Here is a 17,361-nt window from a genome sequence, read left to right as displayed (position 1 = left end):
ACCGTACCCAGACAGACAAGCACGGGAGAGCTAGCACACCCAGACACAGACACACCGTACCCAGACAGGCTAGCACACCCAGACACAGACACACCATACCCAGGCAGACAAGCACGAGAGAGCTAGCACACCCAGACACAGACACACCATACTCAGACAGACAAGCACGGGAGAGCTAGCACACACAGACACAGACACATCATACCCAGGCAGACAAGCACAGGAGAGCTAGCACACCCAGACACAGACACACCATACCAAGACAGACAAGCACGGGAGAGCTAGCACACCCAGACACAGACACACCATACTCAGACAGACACACCATACCCAGACAGACAAGCACGGGAGAGCTAGCACACCCAGACACAGACACACCGTACCCAGACAGGCTAGCACACCCAGACACAGGCACACCGTACCCAGACAGACAAGCACAAGAGAGCTAGCACACCCAGACACAGACACACCATACCCAGACAGACAAGCACAAGAGAGCTAGCACACCCAGACACAGACACACCGTACCCAGACAGCCAAGCACAGGAGAGCTAGCACACCCAGACACAGACACACCATACCCAGACAGACAAGCAAAGGAGAGCTAGCACACTCAGACCCAGACACACCATACCCAGACAGACAAGCAAAGGAGAGCTAGCACACTCAGACCCAGACACACCATACCCAGACAGACAAGCACGGGAGAGCTAGCACACCCAGACACAGACACACCGTACCCAGACAGGCTAGCACACCCAGACACAGACACACCATACCCAGACAGACAAGCACAAGACAGCTAGCACACCCAGACACACCGTACCCAGACAGGCTAGCACACCCAGACACAGACACACCATACCCAGACAGACAACCACAGGAGAGCTAGCACACCCAGACCCAGACACACCATACCCAGACAGACAAGCACAGGAGAGCTAGCACACCCAGACACAGACACACCATACCCAGACAGACAAGCACAAGAGAGCTAGCACACCCAGACACAGGCACACCGTACCCAGACAGACAAGCACAGGAGAGCTAGCACACCCAGACACACCATACCCAGACAGACAAGCACAAGAGAGCTAGCACACCCAGACACAGACACATCATACCCAGACAGCCAAGCACAAGAGAGCTAGCACACCCAGACACAGGCACACCGTACCCAGACAAACAAGCACAAGAGAGCTTGCAAACCCAGACACAGACACACCGTACCCAGACAGCCGAGCACAAGAGAGCTAGCACACCCAGACACAGGCACACCATACCCAGACAGAGAAGCAGGGGAGAGCTAGCACACCCAGACACAGACACACCATACCCAGACAGATGAGCACGGGAGAGCTAGCACACCCAGACACAGGCACACCATACCCAGACAGCCAAGCACAGGAGAGCTAGCACACCCAGACACAGACACACCATACCCAGCCAGACAAGCACAAGAGAGCTAGCACACCCAGACACAGGCACACCGTACCCAGACAGACAAGCACAGGAGAGCTAGCATACCCAGACAGACAAGCACAAGAGTGCTAGCACACCCAGACACAGACACATCATACCCAGACAGCCAAGCACAAGAGAGCTAGCACACCCAGACACAGGCACACCGTACCCAGACAAACAAGCACAAGAGAGCTTGCAAACCCAGACACAGACACACCGTACCCAGACAGCCGAGCACAAGAGAGCTAGCACACCCAGACACAGGCACACCATACCCAGACAGACAAGCACAAGAGAGCTAGCACACCCAGACACAGACACACCATACCCAGACAGATGAGCACGGGAGAGCTAGCACACCCAGACACAGGCACACCATACCCAGACAGATGAGCACGGGAGAGCTAGCACACCCAGACACAGGCACACCATACCCAGACAGCCAAGCACAGGAGAGCTAGCACACCCAGACACAGGCACACCGTACCCAGACAGACAAGCAGGGGAGAGCTAGCACACCCAGACACAGACACACCATACCCAGACAGCCAAGCAGGGGAGAGCTAGCACACCCAGACACAGACACACCATACCCAGACAGCCAAGCAGGGGAGAGCTAGCACACCCAGACACAGACACACCATACCCAGACAGCCAAGCACGGGAGAGCTAGTACAACCAGACATAGGCACACCGTACCCAGACAGACGAGCACGGGAGAGCTAGCACACCCAGACACAGGCACACTGGAATTAAATCTAAAATAACTCCCTCTCTTGTAGGTTCCTGAACCAATTGCTCCATGAAGCAATCATTTATTACATCCAGGAACTTTATGTCTCTAGCAAGTCCTGATGTTACATTTACCCATTCAATATTGGGGTAATTGAAATCTCCCATTATTATTGCACTGCCAAATTGGTTTGCTTCCCTGATTTCTCTTAGCATTTCATCATCTGTCTGACCATTTTGTCCAGGTGGACGGTAGTATAATCCTATCACTATACTCTTACCCAACACACATGAGATTTCTACCCATATAGATTCTACTGAGCATTTAGTCTCTTGTATGATCTTTATCCTTTTGGACTCTATACCCTCCCGGACATAAAGTGCCACATCCCTACTAAGTTGATCCTCCCTATCATTGCGATATAATTTGTACCCTGATATAGCACTGTCCCATTAGTTATCCTCCTTCCACCAAGTCTCTGTGATGCCAATTATGTCAATCTCATTTTCTGCTATACACTCTAACTCTTTCTTACTTCTTAGACTTCTGGCATTGGCATACAGACATTTCAAAGTGGTTTTTGTTTATAATAACAACCTGCTTTTCAGTTGTTAGGGATAATTTGGAAATCATTAGCTTTGGTGATTTTTTACATATAGGCACATGGACTACTATTTGCTTTTAATGGAACCTCTCTGTTGGGATGCCCTAACTCTCCTACATAGAAACATAGAAATGATGGCAGAAGAAGACCAAACGTTCCATCCAGTCTGCCCAGTAAGCTTTGACACTTATTTTTTTCATACTTATCTGTTACTCTTGTCCCTTATAAGTAACTTTTTGGTTCTATTTCCCTTCCACCCCCGCCATCGATGTAGATAGCAGTGCTGGAGCTGCATCTAAGTGAAGTATCTAGCTAATTGGTTAGGGGTAATAACCACCGTAATAAGCAAGCTACTCCTGTTTCATTAGTATCCTTCAAGGATACATTTCTCCGAACTATGCACGGCTGAGTGACTGTTGGCTTTCCCCCTTGTTCTAGTTTAAAAGCATGGGAAAGATAGCACACCCAGATACAGACTCACACCGACAGTCACAGACACACCATTCCCAGACAGACAAGCACAGGAGAGGTAGCACATCCAGACACAGAGACCCACACCGACAGACACAGAGAGGAACAGACACACTATACCCAGACAAGCACGGGAGAGGTAGCACACCCAGACACAGACACACCATACCCAGACAGACAAGCACTGGAGAGGTAGCACATCAAGACACAGGCACACCATACCCAGACAAGCACGGGAGAGGTAGCACACCCAGACACAGAGGAACAGACACACTGTACCCAGTCAAGCACAGGAGAGGTAGCACACCCAGACACAGAGACCCACACCAACAAATTGGGGAGGTACCCGTAATGGAGAAGGTTTTCATGGGTAATGATTCAGATGGACTGAATCAAATCACGGTGAACCTAGAGGATGTGGTGGGCCTGATTGACAAACTGAAGAGTAGTAAATCACCTGGACCGGATGGTATACACCCCAGAGTTCTAAAGGAACTAAAAAATGAAATTTCAGACCTATTAGTAAAAATTTGTAACTTATCATTAAAATCATCCATTGTACCTGAAGACTGGAGGATAGCAAATGTAACCCCAATATTTAAAAAGGGCTCCAGGGGCGATCCGGGAAACTACAGACCGGTTAGCCTGACTTCAGTGCCAGGAAAAATAGTGGAAAGTGTACTATTTATTTATTATTTATAATTTTTTTATATACCGAAATTCTTTTAAGAACTACAAATCACTCCGGTTTACATAAAACAATAAACTGCCCCACAGAGAGAGGGGCTTTACATAGAACCGTAGAACAGATAGAACGATATAATACTAAACATCAAAATCACAGAACATATAGAAAGACATGGTTTAATGGAACAAAGTCAGCATGGCTTTACCCAGGGCAAGTCTTGCCTCACAAATCTGCTTCACTTTTTTGAAGGAGTTAATAAACATGTGGATAAAGGTGAACCAGTACATGTAGTATATTTGGATTTTCAGAAGGCGTTTGACAAAGTTCCTCATGAGAGGCTTCTAGGAAAAGTAAAAAGTCATGGGATAGGTGGTGATGTCCTTTCGTGGATTGCAAACTGGCTAAAAGACAGGAAACAGAGAGTATTTATTTATTTATTTAAAAACTTTTTTTTATACCGGCATTCGTAGGACACATCATGTCGGTTTACAAAAAACTGAGAAGGAAAGGAAATTACAATGAACAGGGGAGGGGGTAATTGGGTGAATACACAGTAGGAGTAGGATTAAATGGGCAATTTTCTCAGTGGAAGGGAGTGGGCAGTGGAGTGCCTCAGGGATCTGTATTGGGACCCTTACTGTTCAATATATTTATAAATGATCTGGAAAGAAATACGACGAGTGAGATAATCAAATTTGCAGATGACACAAAATTGTTCAGAGTAGTTAAATCACAAGCAGATTGTGATAAATTGCAGGAAGACCTTGTGAGACTGGAAAATTGGGCATCCAAATGGCAGATGAAATTTAATGTGGATAAGTGCAAGGTGATGCATATAGGGAAAAATAACCCATGCTATAATTACACAATGTTGGGTTCCATATTAGGTGCTACAACCCAAGAAAGAGATCTAGGTGTCATAGTGGATAACACATTGAAATCGTCAGTACAGTGTGCTGCGGCAGTCAAAAAAGCAAACAGAATGTTGGGAATTATTAGAAAGGGAATGGTGAATAAAACGGAAAATGTCATAATGTCTCTGTATCGCTCCATGGCGAGATCGCAGCTTGAATACTGTATACAATTCTGGTCGCCGCATCTCAAAAAAGATATAATTGCGATGGAGAAGGTACAGAGAAGGGCTACCAAAATGATAAGGGGAATGGAACAACTCCCCTATGAGGAAAGACTAAAGAGGTTAGGACTTTTCAGCTTGGAGAAGAGACGACTGAGGGGGGAATATGATAGAGGTCTTTAAAATCATGAGAGGTCTAGAACGGGTAGATGTGAATCGGTTATTTACTCTTTCGGATAGTAGAAAGACTAGGGGGCACTCCATGAAGTTAGCATACGACACATTTAAAACTAATCGGAGAAAGTTCTTTTTTACTCAACGCACAATTAAACTCTGGAATTTGTTGCCAGAGGATGTGGTTAGTGCAGTTAGTATAGCTGTGTTTAAAAAAGGATTGGATAAGTTCTTGGAGGAGAAGTCCATTACCTGCTATTAAGTTCACTTAGAGAATAGCCACTGCCATTAGCAATGGTTACATGGAATAGACTTAGTTTTTGGGAACTTGCCAGGTTCTTATGGCCTGGATTGGCCACTGTTGGAAACAGGATGCTGGGCTTCATGGACCCTTGGTCTGACCTAGTATGGCATTTTCTTATGTTCTTATGTTCTTAAATACCCCATATTCAGTCTCCCACCATGCTCAACATTTTGTTTTGCTTTTTCCATGTTTATTAATTTTTCTCATTATTTTTCAGTTTGCTAATCTTTTTATATGTTTTATTATCTTTTTTTTAAACATGTTTTGCCTTTATTCTCAGACTTCCCTCTCCCACCTCATCCCTCTCCTGCGCTGGTGCCCGAGGATGGCGGCTCTTCCTGGGCAGTGAAATACCTCAGCAGTTCCTCCCATCTCCTTTCCCTGTCCACCGCAGTGGAAATGGATCTTCTGGAAGAGAGGGGTGAACCTGAGCAGTGGCATGCTTACCACTACGTCATTGTGCTCCCTCCCTCCTGAGCTTGCAGTGCATCGACTGAATAGCACCGCCAGCTGGCTTGCACCCCTACATAGAAGAGCCCTCCCAGATTCATGTGCTCCCAGCAGCCATATCCAACCCAGCCAAATCTTGAGCATGTTTCCATCTTAGCGTCCAATGCATTTCAGGCAACATCTGGAAATTCTAAAGCAGCTATCAAAGACTGAAATAGTTTCAAATGATTATTTATTTTTAGGCAGTTGGATATAGCTTCTTGTTTTGTTTCTTAATGTACAGATGCTTTTGGGAAACCCGCCACCCCCATAAGTGTTGTTCTAAACAAGTTTTAGAACAAAAGGCTGGCAGTGTCTGCCTGAAAAGCTCTAGTAAAGGATGCTCAGGTGTAATTCTTACTTCTCAGCACTAGAGGGAACTTTATGACCTATGTGTCTTATCAGCTACCCCTGCCACTACACTACTACTTCCAATCAATGTGATTTTCAAACAAAAAAACTAGAAGGGGGATCTCAGTTCAGAGCCAGTGAGGACCTCCACCTTTCACTTTGGCTGCAGTGGGGACAAAAGGCAGCCATTTGCTATAGTTCACCTGCCAGGTTCCAGGTTGTAACCTGGCAGAAGCCCATTTAGCTGAAGCCTTTGGGTTCCAGATTGACCCTGCTGGCTTCCCGTTACTGAGGAGGTTCAGTTCACAGCCTCTCTTTTTCACCCCAACTCCCAGAGATCTTGCCAGCCCCCTTGTTCTGTGATGCAGCGATGATGCGGCCTGTGACTGGCCCAGACTTTTGTGACAGCTGTGGCCTGCTGCATACAGGGGTTGAGTTGTCAGGGAGATGAGGCAGTGGATGACAGGACCTCTCCCAGAGCACAGCTTTTCCCCTTGGAGGCCCGGATTTCAAAATGACAGAGGAGACTTACGGCCGTCTGCTGAATAGAAGGTAAGTGGGAGAATCACAGGAAAGTGAGGCTGGGGAACTCAGAGAAGAGGGGCTGGTGGGTGAAAGGCAGAGGCTCAGTTGTCTTCTCATGAAGAATGCCAGAGGCTCAGCCTGATGGGACCTATAGAAATTTCCAAGCCAGATGGAAAGTTTTCTTTTCTTTAAATGTGTGCGGATTTTTCTTTTTCATTCTGAATGTTCCATGAGGGGCAGGAATTGGAAGGTTGAAAATGAACCTTTAGTTTTCAACCTGGAAACACTGTTGTCATGTTGCTAACTTTCTGCCAGATCCTGTGGCCCACATCTTCCACTTCCCCAGTAAATACTTGGGGGCCTGAAGTTCTGTTTGGATTGAGTGAAAGAATGAAAGGTTGAGTTTGGAGAGAATTTAGAGCTTTGAATTATCGATGTCACATATGATTATCGATGTCACATAGAGTGATGTACTCTGGATTGGAGGGAAGGGGAAGTCTAGATACCGCTACACTGGTACCAAAGGGAGATCTTTGGCCACTCCTGGCTTTTTAGATTCCCTTCCTGATTCTGATTGCAAAGAGAACATGGCCACTCTGGCCCTCTGGCTCAGTTGATAAGTGATGGGAGATGGACGTCAAGAACCCCCAATCCTCAAAAACTGGGTCACATCACAGTATTCAGGGGAAGGCTTAGCAAGTCCCCATTGAATCTATGGGATTTGTACAATTCTTAGAGAAAGTGGAACTCAAATCCATAGATACAATGGGGACAAGCAGGACTGGATCATCTTCTTCCAGATGATCTGCAGTTTGAGGACAACTCTGAATCAGACTTTGTGCTGCCTGCCCCTGTAGGTTCCCTTGATACATACAGGCTTGCAGGAGAGTTGAAACATGCTGTGTGCTGAATGGACTTTGGATTGTTTGTATGGGTCATCTGAAATTGTTTTGCCAAGGTGTTTAAAGCATAAAGACAATAGTTAATATTTTGAGCTTCATGCCTTGCTGGTATAATCTTCTTAAAGGTGCTATTTTTGGAATGATAAAATAGTCATTAGGAACAGCTCCCTAACCATAAGGGTAGCTGAGCGCTGGAACAAGTTACCAAAAGATGTAGGAACTTCTCTAGTTTTTAAGAGCAGATTATATAAACCTCTGCCTGGAATGGTTTACAACGCATCCCACTTAAAAGGGACTAGACAGGGAGTCCTTTTGAACCCTACCTTTTGTGATTCTACCTAGATGATGTCATTTATTTATTTATTTATAGATTTTTCTATACCGGGGTACGTAAATAACATCACCTCGGTTTACATTCAAACAGTATGTCATGAGATCCCTTCAGTTCTACCTTGCTGTGGCAGTAGATTGTCTTGATTTTGTGGGTCAGTCTGAGAGGAGGGAGACAGGAGCTCTGGAGAACGCTAGAATTCTGTCCTCTTTCTGTAATACAGAAGCATAGAACTTTGATTGGGTTCTAGAGAGCTTTCTCAATGTCATGATCGATCCAAAAGGTGTCTTCTGCCCAGTGCCAGGATCTGGAAGCTGTGGCCCTGCAGCATCTGCCGCCCCAGAAACCAGCACCCGAGCCACAGCTGCAGTCCTTTGGGTGCAGCTTAACCCATCCTGATTTAACGCCCGGTTTCTCCTTTTCTTCCGCAGCATTCCGATGCCAGATGTAGTTCCTCTATCACAAAGCCCTGAAGACAACCAGGATCTGTCTGCAGAGCGAGACGACAGTCCAGAATCAGCCTTTGAGGCTCCAACATGCAGTGGGGCAGAGACACCCTCGTCCCCCCTGCCCACTCCAGAGAAGGAGGACCCGGCCCTGACTGAAAACGAGCCAGCAGCACCCCGAGCTGCCAAAGTTCGAAGGGTCTTTAGACCGCGCCCTAAAACCAACGTGCGGCGTTACCCACAGCGCGAGAGGAAGGCCCCCGTTCGACTGATCTTATAGAACGACATGTGCGAATGAGGGAAGGGGCAGACAGAAGAGCAACCGATGGCAGTTTTATGACAGAGCTCAAAGGTTCATGCACAGTATGTTCAATAAATAAACAGCTTGACTCCAATTGTTGTACCATTAGACTTGGCAGTTACTGAGGACTTGTCTGTCGTATGTTTTCACATCCTAATTCCACACCATTAGGAGATAGGGATCCAGTTCTGGTTTTGTAACTTTCACTCGCATTAGCACCAGCCGACCTGTGATGAGAGACAGGACAGAACGTCCAGCCTGGATCACAGCGTTAGGCGGACAACAGGTCAACACGGCTTCATTAACACAAGTAATTAATTTATTTATTTATTTATTTAACGTTTCTTTTATACCGATGACCGTTCGCACATCGCATCGGTTTACAGTGAACAAAAAACCATTGGGCGGAGCCCTTACAAATAACAGATAACATAGTAAACTAGGCAACATATAAATAATATTTGGGAGGAGCCCTTACAAGAAATACAAACATCAATGAGTAAATGCTATGGGGATATGCTATGGGATTGAACTATAACAGAAACTATATACAAGTTAGTGCACAGTACCAAATCAGCAGGCAAAAAGGCGTTCATACCAGGATATCAGAAAAAAAAAAAAAAAACATCAGAAAAACATTTGTAGGGGGAAATTATGTGATAGGGGGTGAGATGGAGTAATGTATGTAAGGGAGAGCAATGCTTTTGGGGTTTGGGTCCATAGATCCCTGAGTGTCTGTTGAATTATGTTCCCATGTGAAGTAGAAACTGCTCCATCTCCTGTTCTGTTAGGTAGGGTGCAAATGTTGGCACACAGGGCAGGCGCTGTACACAGCACACACATAAATTGAAATACAACGAAGAAGAAATGTGGGGCAGACAATTTACTGGTCAGTATTAGTTACAATAGTCTTTTGGTAAATGCATACAATCACTGTGATATATTTGTGATTGAATCATTTAGCAAAAGATTAGCCACATGGAAGGAACAACTCCCCCCTGCCCCTGCAGGGTAACACAGTCATCATACACGGCAGATGCCACAGGGAAACGCCTTAAATTTCAGTGCGGTCCATCCCCCATATTAAAAAAGTTGAAATTTTCATATACAGAAGCCCAGCATCTCCCTTTAGCTTCTGCATGGAACTTGTTTTCAAATCACTTGTCACGATCTGTGGATTCCCTGTTTGCTTCACCCCTTCATTTTTGTCTCTTCTTTGCGTCCTCACGTTCCTCTTCGTCCACCTCTCTCATTCACATTCTTTTCCCCTTGATCCTTTCCCTGCAACTAGCCGCTCCCCAACCAGTTTTCCCATAGGTGCATCTTTCTATTCATTGCGTCTCTCTGTATCCCTCTATTTTGTATTTATATGTATAAAAATTTATTAATCGCCCATGCGAGACCCTAGGCAGTGTACAACAGAACATACACAGTATGTGTATGTTGTACATACATAGTGCAAACTATGTATGTGAAACATACATAGTGAAGTCCAAACATAGTGCAAACTTAATTTAAATTACAAATACAGCACATGTTCCCATCGTTCCCATCATCCTCTGTCTCCCCTTTGTAGTACTCCTCTCCAGATAGCTTCCTCATACCTTTGGCTCCCTCACTCTCTCCCACGTCTTATCTTCCCTCCCGCTCCCACCATCCTGTTTATCCTTCCTGTCAAACTTACAGAATAGTTTTCTCCTTCTATGGGTCTTTGCCCAATGATATCTTTCAAGCAGGGGTTTCAGTGTGTCCTCTTCACCCCATGAAACACCTCTACCAACCCCTTTTGTTTGTACAGGAATTATTTTCACAAAATATTTCTCTACCGTGGGTAGCCCTGCAACTGGCTACTCAATTGTGAAAGTAAGGATTATACATTGCTGCTGCTCATAGCCTTACCTCTCTTAGCAGCTAGCTACTGGGCCACCTTGTGGCCATTTGAGAAAAGAGTTCCTGTAAAGAGGCAGCTTTGGAGAGAGGTTGGGAGTCAAGAGGCTTAGAACTGTCAGGCTTGCAGTTGCCACTTTGCCCTAGGTGTATCCAGGCCTGGTTTTGCTCCACTGAATGCATGCATGCATTTGCAGCATTGAATTTCTGAGGGAAATATATTTATTTCATATTTGTGTTACTCGCCTTATTACAAAAACAAAGTACAACCAGGTATAAATCATTACAGCAGTTACATAGAAATAAAGACATGAACAAATGTTAAAAACAAATTTCTACATTACTACCATGGCTCTAACAAATAGGAGAAGAGTATTTGGATGTAGTGTATTTGGCTTTCAGCAAGGCCTCCAACAAGGTTCTGCATAGGTGACATGAATAAACCGAGCAGCCTTGGGATGGGTCTAAAGTGAGGCCTAGTTAAGTGGGAAGCGACAAAAGAAGTTAGCAAGTAGCACATTTATGACTAATCGGAGAAAATTCTTTTTCACTCAACGCACAATAAAGCTCTGGAATTTGTTGCCAGAGGATGTGGTTAGTGCAGTTAGTGTAGCTGGGTTCAAAAAAAGGTTTGGATAAGTTCTTGGAGGAGAAGTCCATTAAATTCACTTAGGGAATAGCCACTGCTATTAATTGCATCAGTAGCATGGGATCTTCTTAGTGTTTGGGTAATTGCCAGGTTCATTTGGCCTGATTTGGCCTCTGTTGGAAACAGGATGCTGGGCTTGATGGACCCTTGGTCTGACCCAGCATGGCAATTTCTTATGTTCTTAAATGGAAACCCCTCGTTCTGCAGCGACTCCATCCCGTTTGTTTAAGAACATAAGAAAATGCCATACTGGGTCAGACCAAGGGTCCATCAAGCCCAGCATCCTGTTTCCAACAGTGGCCAATCCAGGCCATAAGAACCTGGCAATTACCCAAAAAACTAAGTCTATTCCATGTAACCGTTGCTAATGGCAGTGGCTATTCTCTAAGTGAACTTAATAGCAGGTAATGGACTTCTCCTCCAAGAACTTATCCAATCCTTTTTTAAACACCGCTATACTAACTGCACTAACCACATCCTCTGGCAACAAATTCCAGAGTTTAATTGTGCGTTGAGTAAAAAAGAACTTTCTCCGATTAGTTTTAAATGTGCCCCATGCTAACTTCATGGAGTGCCCCCTTGTCTTTCTATTATCCGAAAGAGTAAATAACCGATTCACATCTACCCGTTCTAGACCTCTCATGATTTTAAACATCTCTATCATATCCCCCCTCAGCCGTCTCTTCTCCAAGCTGAAAAGTCCTAACCTCTTCAGCCTTTCCTCATAGGGGAGTTGTTCCATTCCCCTTATCATTTTGGGGCCCTTCCCTGTACTCTGTTTCCTGCAGAACTGTACCCAGTCTTGCCTGGAGGTCTCGCAGGGGGCACGTTGCTCGGGGGGGGCGTTTCCGTACCCAGAGGGTTACTGCTCCATTGGCTAGAGTTGGCGAGCGAAGCCCAGGATTAGTTAAAGTCTCCAGCTCCTGCTCCCTGATTGGCGGAGAGGCGAGCCGCCACGATTAGCTGAACTCCCCCTGACGCGCCTCGGCTTCCGGTCCCTCCTCCAATGGGAGCTGCCTGAGTGTATGCGAGAAAGATGGCGCTGCGGGTGCTGGTGGGAGTGAAGAGGGTCATTGACTATGCGGTGAAGGTGAGCGTTACCCCCTCCCCTGACTCTGTCCCCCGGGCCCCAGTGAAGTGGGTCCCGACTTTCCGCTCTCACAGAACCGCCGCCAGTGAGCCTTGGCCTTCCCGATCCGGCGCTGCTTTCCGGAGACCTCACGTGCTCGCCTTCCCCTAATGCATCGTGGGACATGTAGTTCGTGTCTCGCCATGCCATCTCCCACAGTGCATCGGGGCGGGAAATAGTAAGTCTGGACTCGGAAGTCCGCATCAGCGGCCACCTGTGGGCATCTAATTGCTGAGTGCGTTCTGGGGAGAGCAGCAAGAACTATAAGTCCCATGATGCACGGGGTGAGGGAAGGTTAGAAAATCGGGACAGACTTTAAAGCGCTGCTTCTGGGTTCTGATCCCGAGCCCAGCAATCCCTCACAACACAGGCTGATTTTCAGTCTATCTACAATGACTGTTCTTCAGAGTTTCATATTTATGATTTTTATAATATTTGTTTACCGCTCTAACAGCCTTTCTAGGTGTCTTACAACTGCACATCCATAAAAATAATACTAAAGTTCCAGTAAAATTATGGCATACCTTTGCAAATGATAAATGACACACATCTATCTAACATCAACTCGGCTTATACATAAAATAAAACCTTTAGTATAACATAAAACAAGATGCAAAACATGTGTCCTGCTGTAAAGTTTAGCTTAGCAAGACTGACCTTGGGCTGATTTACATATTTTGATTATGCTGTTGTGCAGTGCTGCATATTTCCAGTAGCTCTATAAAAAATAAGTATTATTGTAACTTCAGGATGGCCCGATGGCTCAGATGCAGGGCTGTGCGCTGCAGTGTGGAAGAGCTGGGTTTGATTACTGCTTTCCAGGCTGGCCAGGGGTGAGGATGCTGTGGAAGCAGTACTTACAGCTCCTATGGGGGAAGGAGGCTTGGCCATCGCTCAGTGGTGACTATGCACACTCTGGATTTAGGGTGCCCAAGCACTGGGGTTCCAGTGGGAGCAGCCAAGGATGGTCACTGCAATGGGTGGAGGGTTTTAAAATAGGGGAAATACCCTGGTTAGTGATGAATGAGGGCTCATGGCACTGTTTCCCAATAGAGGCCGGTTCTGGTTGAGCTGGAAGTCCAAAGGGAGCAGGAGGACAGTGCTAGACTCCAGAACATCAGTGTGGGTAAAGCCAGGATTGGATTAGCCAGTTCTTTTTGACCTGGAGCCAGCCCTAGTTATTTGGTGAGGCCTATCATAGATTTATTCCTCAGCAAAAAGAAATTGTGCGGCTGGCAGTGTTGAAGTTCTGAGCAAAGTCCAAGGTGAGCCAGATATTAGTCTTGTTTGGTTTTAACAGCTGGGAGGGGAGGAACAGTGAATCCTGCTAAAGGATGAATATTCAGAACCTTAGGTGAAATTCAGAATTAGGAGAGCAGTACCCAGCAATACTCTGGCCACACTCCTTTGAGTCCATTCTGTTTCCTGCTTTTTTTTTTTTTGCTCTCCATGCAGTATTTCTTCTTTAAGTGTATCGCTGAGATGCCTACAGAGGGCTCTATTGACGATCAGAAAACTCCCCCCATATTGGTAGGAGCACCCAAGTAAGAGAAGCTTTTTAAAAACTTCAAACATTTCCTTAGCTATGGAAAAGAAATTAGAATGAAAAAGGCATTTTAATGGTTTTGTTAGTTTTAACCACTGGCTGAACTATCCCAAACTTCTGTTTGCTAGTAACACTAAATAATTTGAACTTTGGTCTATGGTGTTTGTTATGCTAGAACTTGCGCCCTCCTGTATCCCTTCTGGAAATGCCTTAACAAGTTTTTTATATTTAGTTAGTTTAACGCTGCATTTAGCATTTTAAAGCAGACTTGGAGGCCAATGTAATAAGGTGTGCTTGGCATGGTGCACAGTGTAACCTACAGTTGTGTGCACATTTACTCCCATTGCAGCAAGGAGTTTGCGCACAAAACAAGTGATCTTATAACTTTGCTGTCCCTTAGTGTCCTGGCATGGAAATTCCATCCTAAATGAAGGTATTAGCTATTGCCCAACGCAGAGAGGTGCACTGGTTGACCTCATATTTTCTTAGTGCTGGAAACGTAACTCCTAGTTCGAAATGGTGTACAATTTCCAGGGCTAGTGATAGTCTACAGGTGGAAGCTAGAGTCCAATGCGGGATTTTTTGTGCAGCAAACATGCTTCATGCGCAAAACATATTTTCTGCGCATAAATCCTGAGTACAGGTCCCAAAACTCAAGAGCACAAGATTGGGCTCCTAACACAAGTTACTCTGGATTTACACACATTTGTATGCAAAAGTCATTTGCAGAAAACATGGTTTATGTGCACAAATCATATGAGTTATGCACATAAATAATGTTTTTTGCTGTATGCATTGGGCCTGATTTTCCAAAGCATTTACGTGCTTAAAACTGGATTTTACAAGCGTAAGTGACTTTTGAAAATTGCTACGATAGTATGTTATATTTACACATGTAACCCCTTTGAAAATTCAGCTGTAAGCCTTTTCTTTGTGCACATTTTAACTCCCGCATTCACATGCCATTAGTTTGCTGCATTGGGAGTTTAAAAAAAATAGCTTGGGAATTAAAGAAACTGCACTGAATTTCAGTACACAGTCTCATCACTTGGCTTATTGCAACAGCCCCTTGCAAAGCATTTTATCTCCACACAACAGTTACAACAAGATCATTTGAAAGGAAAAAGAGCATGAAATGGGGAGCTAGTGTGTGAGAGGCACATCCACCTTTGGAAGATCCTCTTGCAGCTGGAAGCTGTTAACTTTTATTAAGAGAAAGGTGGGTTAATGGCTGTGTTCATATTTTTAATAATTTTTTAAAACCTTTAATATTTAATAGTTTATAAATCATATAGACATTACCATGTGACAATCACAGCCCCCAGTTTCCAGTAGCGCCTCAGGGGTAGATTCGTCAAGAGTGGAAAAATTCTGTGGCAAAGTTTATGAAATCCTGCAGCAGTTATTTGCATAGATTTGGATTATTTTGCATATTAAATAACGCACATTTATTTTGCATAATAGTGGTTTTACAGCCTTGCTTTCTCTCCTCATTATTTCATTAAGAGTTTTTGATGGGTGGGGAATCTCGGGCATCGACATGGGGGAGGCAGAATCAGGGATGGGGTGAAAAGGAGGAGGGGGTCTTGGTTGCAGGAGAACAGAGAGAGAAGTTCTCCCCTGACTGCAGTCCTCTCCCTTCCTTTTCCCATCCAAGATGGGAAAAGGAAGGGAGAGGACAACCAAATACTACGTTAAGACCACTTCAAATACTTCAGAACACAGCAGCTAGAATACTAACCGGAAAAAGGAGGAGGGACCACATAACCGAAACCCTAGCGGAACTACATTGGCTACCTATTGAACACAGAATTAAATACAAAGCCTTATGTACCATCCATAAACTAATTCATGATGAGAAATCAGACTGGCTAAACACAGCATTACGGGTACACGTCCCACACAGGAACCTCCGATCAGCAAATAAAGCCCTCCTAACCATCCCTTCAGTTAAAACAGCAAGACTAACCCAAGTGAGGGAAAGGGCCTTATCATTAGCAGGACCCACAATTTGGAACACAATGCCCCCAGAGATCAGACTACAAAGTGATCTCAAGGCATTTAAGAAAAGTGTAAAAACATGGCTTTTTAAACAGGCATTTTACAAGGAGACGGGAGAATAGAAATTACTCAGGAATAAGCAGATAAGCACCGACACACAGTATTTAGGACGATACAGTAGAGTAGTCTATGAACCCCACATCACAAGTAGCATATTGATAACACTAGTATGATAAATTTACCCGTAAAAGTACTTTCAGTACACTCGGTCATGACCCACTTCTTTTTTTTGAATTCTCTGTTTTATTTTCAAAGAAAATTACAACAAATTTTACAATACAATCGGAAATACAGTCCTAACTGGTCAGAAAAATGAGGAAAAATTAAAAAGGAAACATTATTTGCTTGAAAGGCAATATTTCCTGACTTTTATAGGGCTTATTTAAGGCAATAGAAGTGTCTTCTCCTTAAGTGAACGGAAAAAAGGAAAAAAAAAAAACAACATACCATGAAACTTATGCATTCAATCCCAATACATTTCCTAATCCGATCATTACATTGCCAATAGATCCTTTAATCCCACAGGATCCGTGAATGAATAGTTGTTACCATTGAGTTTAATGATGCATCTGCATGGATATTTCAAATTGAAATATCCTCCTTTCTCCAAGACTTTTCCCCTGTATTGTAAAAAATTCTTTCTCCTAATCTGGGTTATCTTTATCAAATCTGGAAATATCCAAATTTTTTCTCCATAATAGGTACTTGACCTATTTTGGAAAAAGGATCTCATTACAAGATCTTTATCAGTGGAAAAAGCCAGCTGTACTAATAGTAACCCCCTGGATTTTATTACAATCTCATCTTGAGATTTTTGTAATAGATCTGACAAATCTATGGAGTTACTAACCTCTTCCTGTTCTTTATCTACTTCTTGTTTCTGGTTCTGATCTAATTTATTCATTTTTTTCATTTTCCCTCCTAGGTAATATGCCTTTATGATAACAGGGAGGCATTTCTCAGAAATTTTTAAAATTTGTATCAAGTAAGCCCTGAATAGTTCAATGGGATTCATCTTTCTTATTATTGGAAAGTTATTGACCCGTAAGTTTAAAGATCTCACGGTGTTTTCTAAAACCTCCAATCTTTTATTCACATCCTCTCCAGATACTATCTGTTGAGTTTGAATTTTTTCTGTTTGCAATACTCTTTTTTCTAATACACTTAAATCCTTTTTTTGTTGTTGAAGTTCAGCGGTATTTGATACTGATGAAGTAGATGTCTGCATTAC

The 17,361-nt window shown here is 44.3% G+C and overlaps 1 protein-coding gene across 1 annotated transcript in view; it reads left to right on the top strand.

Moving 5' to 3' along the window:
- The first annotated feature begins 12,339 nt into the window (after window positions 1-12,339).
- ETFB (electron transfer flavoprotein subunit beta) overlaps window positions 12,340-17,361 on the top strand; it is a 52,842-nt gene continuing 47,820 nt past the window's right edge. The window contains exon 1 of the mRNA XM_029577039.1: window positions 12,340-12,484. Coding sequence (XP_029432899.1) covers window positions 12,431-12,484 — 54 coding nt within the window. The 5' untranslated portion in view covers window positions 12,340-12,430. The remainder of the gene's footprint in view (window positions 12,485-17,361) is intronic.

Source organism: Rhinatrema bivittatum, chromosome 14, assembly GCF_901001135.1.
Source record: "Rhinatrema bivittatum chromosome 14, aRhiBiv1.1, whole genome shotgun sequence".
In the NCBI taxonomy this organism is placed as follows: domain Eukaryota; kingdom Metazoa; phylum Chordata; class Amphibia; order Gymnophiona; family Rhinatrematidae; genus Rhinatrema; species Rhinatrema bivittatum.
Note: the sequence above shows the minus strand (reverse complement) of the source record. Positions and strands in the feature narration are given on the sequence as shown.